Source organism: Seriola lalandi, unplaced genomic scaffold, assembly GCF_002814215.2.
Source record: "Seriola lalandi dorsalis isolate HSWRI2012SDOR001 ecotype SW California unplaced genomic scaffold, Sedor1 jcf7180002054505, whole genome shotgun sequence".
Classification (NCBI taxonomy): Eukaryota; Metazoa; Chordata; class Actinopteri; order Carangiformes; family Carangidae; genus Seriola; species Seriola lalandi.
In genome coordinates, this window is record NW_019525058.1 from 1438381 (window position 1) to 1444681 (window position 6301).

Below are 6301 nucleotides of genomic sequence, written 5' to 3' on the forward strand. Positions count from 1 at the left end.
GGGGGGGGGGGGGGGATTTTTATCTCAGAATTGAAGTCTTAACTCCTGACATTTTGTTGTTTATTGTATTTCTTAAGTTATCTCTGGCCCGACTGTAATCAAATTTGGCAATAATGCATTTTTGTGTTTTTCTCTTTTTTAGCTTGTGCTTGAAGACGGGACATTAATACTAAAAAAAACAAACTACTAGATGAAATGTGTCACAGCATGATTCCCAGTCAGTGATGTCCATGTAAATCCTCACACGCATTAAAAAGTTAGGTGTCGCCCCCCCCCCCCCCCACAACTCCCGCTCTTTTGAAAAGCTGTTTCCCACATGTAGACTTGTTTAGATTTGGATGGATATTGGTTGTGATTTGTGTTCTGTACTGATGACGAGCTGTTCTGTTTTTCTCCCTTAAAAAACTTAAACATGACCAACTGAAGCATCCAACATCGTTTGATCATTTCAAACCAACTTTTCACTTCACCGCCAAAATAAAAGTTTTGAGAGTATTTAATACGAAGAGGCTTTATTTTTATTCAGCGCATCTTAAGACACATCACAGGGCACAGAATAATTTAGGGTTAGCGTGATTATACAGAGTGCAAGTCTTGATCTCTCTACCTCTGTTCTACTAGCAGCACATGAAATGTTATTACTCCGAAGGGACACACATCATCCATCACACCGTCAAAAGTCAAGGAATGTGGCTCATTAAAGTGACAAAAATAAATTAGTTAAAAAATAAATATTTCCTCTCAATAGTGATTTCTACTGTTAAAAAGACTTACATACACACACACACACACACACACACACACAGCTTTAACTAGTAGCCCTGTTGGATTATTTTGGCTGGACGACACAGGAGTGCAACATTATGAAATCATACATCACGAGTAAAAGGTAGTACCATGAACATTATTGCTGCCGAGCCATATTTAATGTATGAAATGGACTGGACAACGGCTAACGGGAGTCCTGCCAGAGGACAGAGGATTAATGCTGCATTCACATCAGATGGGGAAATAACAGTTTAGGTACTCGAACACAGCGTTTAGTGTTGGTATTTATGAAGTCAACGTTTGGCGCCAGGGCTCGTGGGACAGCTTCCAATTTCTCAAGTCTGTTTTAGTGCAACAATGACATGCCCACCTGTGTGTTTATAGCGTCAAAGGCTGCTGCGATCACCCTGTCTGTCCTGGTCATGAAGAGATCCGTTACTAGTGCAAATCCAATGTAAGAAATGAGGGTCAAAATCCACACTGGACTGAGCGGACTGTGTTTTCTGACGTCCTCCCTGACGCTGAGAGAGGAAGGAGGATGGTAACGCTCTAAATGTGCACATGGAACTTGGAAATTGAACTTGGAATGATATGAATGTTTCAAGTGAGAACAACAGTGGACAGAACATGTTATTTCACTATCACAGCTCAGAAGTGTAAATCTACAAGATCTGAGTTTGGGTTTACTCAGACATTTGGTACTAAAGTGCTTTTCACAAATAAAGGACTGACTACACTCTGAGGTGTTGAGCGCACTGTGTGTGTGTGGGGGGTGGGGGGGGGCTTTCATTCACGGGTCACAGGAGATATTTGTGGTTGACACTGATGTGCAGTTTGCTGTAAAAGATGAAATGTTCAGAAGTTAACGTCTTTCCCAGAGTGAGCCGAGAAGATCATTAACACTCATGTCTGCGTTAAATGTGGAGCTGGTGTCAGGACTTGCTATCCTAGCTTAGCATGAAGCACAGTGGGAAACTGCTAGCCTAGTTTCTTCCTATCCCACCCTACAACTCCATAACTATAGAAATACTATAACATTTAGTATGAAGCAAAAAGAAAGTAAAATGAATAAATAAATACTTCAGTAATATTATTTATCATTATTATTATTATTATCTAATGTTCAAGAATTCACCTACTATCACCTCTAAAGCTCGGTAATAAACACGTTTGTTTATCCTGCATGAAAGAAAAGCTATTTTTGGTTTTAGGGAAGATAAATTCTGTCCACTTTATTAGGAACACCTGTGCAATCTAATGTAAGCCAATACAACTGCTCGGCCATGAATCTACCTCTGAGGACTGTAATGTTTATTTTGTTGATTGTGTTTTAAGTGTAAATTCAGTGTTAGTGACAGTGTTGTTAAAACATCAGTAAAAACTGAAGGTGATAAACTTTGTAAAGGCAGGTATTGTAGTAGTGTTGTTGTATTGAACTGCAATAGATTTTACAGGTGTTCCTAATAAAGTGGACATTTAGTGTGTTCGGAAATCATTTACTGACAAGCAACAGTTTATCTTTGTGCTTCTGTGCAACGTCTCCAGCTGCAGCCTGGGTTGCCAGATGTGGTTGTTGAGCATAAGTTTTAGTATCTGTACAGGCCCAGACTTGGCAACCTCACTGTGATGCGATGACAAGATTCCAGCTGTTTGCAGCTGTAACTCACTCACTCACTCACTCGTCATCACAGAGATGTTGTCCGGTTTAGCATCAAGCAGGAAACCAGCGCTGTAACTGGACATGCTGCACAGAAGCACCGATGAATAACCGGCTGTTTGTCAAGAAAAAGTTCAGCATGTAACTACGTCTAAAAATCAAGTGTCATTTTTACATTTATATGTGTACAAATCAGATATAACATGTTCATTAGTGTTAATTTAGAGGTGCTGTCTGTTTCCAGTCTTTATGCTAGTATCAACACTGACTCCAGCTCTGGATTTCCACACAGACATATTGGTATTGATCCTCATCACTATCAATAAGTGTACTTCCCAAAATGCTACAGTACTCCTTCAAAATGACGTTAATATTGCATATAAGTGAATGAATGTGTGTAAAATGGTGAAATGTACACAGCAGCGATTAAACTCATGTTGCTAAACTTGCGGCTGCCCGTGTTGTCCTACTGGTTATTCCCACATGAGGTGAATGTAGCCCGTCACTAGCGGAGAGGAGTGAGGGGATGTTCAGAGTTTCAGATGTCGTTCGACGGCGTGCCTTTGCTTTTGCGTCCTGGCAGAGGGAAGGAAGATTTGCTCTGAGGCTGGGTGAGGCGGCTGGTCAGCTGGGTGAAGGGCTCAATGAGCGAGTTGCGTTCGGTGACGGTCACCTCCCACAGCTTTACCTTCTCGCCTCGCGCCCACTGCTGCGCCACCTCCTGGTCCACCTGACGACGCTCCCGCAGGTCTGTCTTATTCCCCAGCACTATGACTGTCACCTGAGAAAACAACACACACACGTGAATCAAATCCAACTGCACTTTTAAAGCTTAAAGATGGTACATTATGCACTTCCCTGTACAGAGAAACCCATAACCTAAAGATCAAACAGAAGTCCTTACTTTTCAGCTGGTTTATCGCTTAAACTGAATGTTTCATATTTCTTAAATGATTGATATTTACCAATGTAATATGCAGCACACTGAGTATGACATTCTCTGCAAGAAGGATAACAGCACATATTATAAATGGTTACTAGAGAAGGCTTTGAACCAGTTTCACCTCTTTCTTATCTCTGGATTTGTCTATTTCCTTCTTCAGAACATCCACCTTCTTGAAAGACTCCAAGCTGTCGACGCTATAGACAAGTACGAAGCCGTCGGCCACCGAGTAGTAGTGCTTGGGGAGGTCTTGTCCATCGTGGAGCCCCTTAGTGTCATAGAGCCTCAGCTGCTCCTTCACACCGCGGTCAGTTTCCACCGAGGCCACATACACATCTTCCTGCGTCTCGCTGGACTCCGAGCCTGGAAAACACAGGTGACGCAACAAATTCATAAAAACAGACTTTCAGCCAACCATAGCAATATAATAAACAGTATTGCAACTCATAAATATGAAAATACCTTATATAATTAATGTCAGATTAAAAGAATGTCAATTATATTCTGAAAATAAAAGGATGGATGTATCCTCAATTATGCACCTGCAGTTACCCAAAGGTGTTGACTATCCAGATCAATGGGTAAATCTAATGTGGAGCTAGATTAATCCCCCACATAAATATCATTACATGAATCCAGATTTGACATGTAGGTGACAGAGGTGTGTGTGTGTGCTCTTGTCTTACCTACAGTGTGATTTCCATACAGCAACTGTTCCAAAATGGCAGTTTTCCCCACTGCTGCCTGGCCACACACCACAACTTTACAGCCTTTTCCCATTTTGAACCTACAATGCACGAGCACAAAACGTCACAGTGTTTATAGTCTCACCTGGCATATGTTAGAAATGCTGTAATAACATCAACACTGACAAGGGCTTCTCGAAAAACAGGCAAAAACAGACAGATACACGATTATATCCTTAGCATTGGCTCGAGATGACAGTATTTTGTTGTTTAGCCCTTTTTTTTTTTTTAAATAGTCTTTAGCTTAGCCTAGCTAGCTAGCAGGTTAGCCGTTAGAACTAATTCTGCGTCGTGCAAACACACACCAGTAAAAAGTCCGGCTGCGAACACACTCTTTGTTATGTAACGGTAGATTCAGGTAAGGTCCTTACTTGAATTAGGTGTGTAAGTATCTGTGTGTCAAGTATGAAACATCACAACCAAAGAATCCATTCTGCTCTGCTAGCACTTGACAAGACTTATCCTGCCACTGCGCATGCGCGACTGACGGAACTCTCTACAGCCTGCGCATGCGCGACTGACGGAACTCTCTACGGCCATAGACTGTACATAAAAATGGACGTCGACTCTGAGTCAGCGTTCATGTCTAATACATCAACGTCGTGATAGTTCAAGTTAAGATAACGTGACGTGTACAAAATGTGTAGGCAAATATTTGTCAAGATTGTTCATTTAATACTCAAACTAGTCCTCAACTGAAGCAGACATTCATGCACCTATCCTGACAGCTGATCGATACTTGTGATTAACTGTGATCAGCCGCATCTTAACTCAAGTTTTTGTCTTTTATTGTCATTTGAAAGGTTTCCACACTGTGAAAACTGAGTGATCTGTGCCAACAGAAGGAGGACCTCATGTACAGAGCAGCCCATTAGTTTCCATTCATCTGGTTGTGGAGAAGGGAGACTGCATGGACATCCTTAGTTCTCTAATGTGCTGTGATGATGATGATGATGATGATGATGCTAGAAAACCTCCCAGTTCATCTTCCTCTGATGAAATGACAGACTAACTGCTGATGAGTTTGTTTATTATTCTCTGTCTTCAGTATTCACAGGTTCAGTTTCTTACCTGCAGCTTCATTTCTGCTGTTGTCGACAGGTGATGGTAGCAACACTTTTAAGATCAGAATTTATAAATATTAAACTGTGATCAAGTGATGGATCAACTCTAGCACTGTCACCACCTCCATAGGTCAAAGTATTTACCAGTTAACATCAGCATGTTTTTTGATCCTTCATTGTCAGTGTTATCAGACAACATTTAAACATTTGTAGTATTTATATTGTTGATTAAAGCTAACATAGAAATAGTCACACAATGCTGTACGTGTTACTATTGTGAAAATTCATACCAGATGTGTTCTATAAAAACCATCAACTAAGTTAAAGCAAGTGCTTCATAAATAACTTTATTGGACATTATAAACAACATTAATTTAAACAATTTCCAACACTGGAAACATGTATAAAAGAATGTAATAAATTGTTTTAATTAAATACTGTAGTGTACAATTTACAATCATCTGTAACTATTTAAAATCAAAATACAGTTGTGGATTAAGTTATAGCTGAATTTCACTGTCATAATTATGTAAGTTTGCTTAATAAAAAATAAGTTGTTGAATCAACAGCAACAGTATTTTTAGTAACAAGTATAATAATTATTCATCATGAGTCCTAATGTGTGAGACAGTTAATATTTATTTGCTCCAGTAACAATCTCCCTCTAAATAAGTGATGCTGTTGGAACAGCACACTGATATTAACTATAATGGCTGAGGACTATGAAATATGAAATCTAATGTTTTAAACTATTGACAGTTTGTTACAGCTGCAGTGGAGTCCAAAAGTCATGTGATTGTATGTCTGACGTGGGGCAGAGAGTGTAATACGACAGTGAGGGTGTAGCAGTGGCGATTGCTCTAAGACTGCAAGGGAAGCTCAGCTTCCCCTAAAATGTCAACAAAATAAGTGGTCAAATATGTGCTGTTGTATGTACATTTCACTGACTAAATATGCGCTAGAACACGTTCATCTTTTGTTCAGAATCAGCTACTTATCACAGGTAACCGACACGACTTCCTCCTCATTCCTCCCCGCAGCGCCACAGAGCTTTACACAGTGTAGACACCGAGCGTCTCCTGACGTCACTGGGGAAGCAGAGAGTGGGTTGTTCCACTGCAGC

At 40.4% G+C, this 6301-nt stretch overlaps 1 protein-coding gene across 1 annotated transcript; it reads right to left on the reverse strand.

Moving 5' to 3' along the window:
- Nucleotides 1–495: 495 nt before the first annotated feature.
- nkiras1 (NFKB inhibitor interacting Ras-like 1) lies at nt 496–4613 on the reverse strand. Its single transcript, XM_023413209.2, has 4 exons — nt 4486–4613; nt 4055–4155; nt 3490–3731; nt 496–3206 (listed from the first exon to the last, which is right to left on the reverse strand). The coding sequence occupies exons 2-4, from the start codon at nt 4146–4148 to the stop codon at nt 2964–2966; spliced, it is 579 nt and encodes a 192-aa protein (XP_023268977.1). The 5' UTR covers nt 4149–4155; nt 4486–4613; the 3' UTR covers nt 496–2963.
- Nucleotides 4614–6301: the final 1688 nt, after the last annotated feature.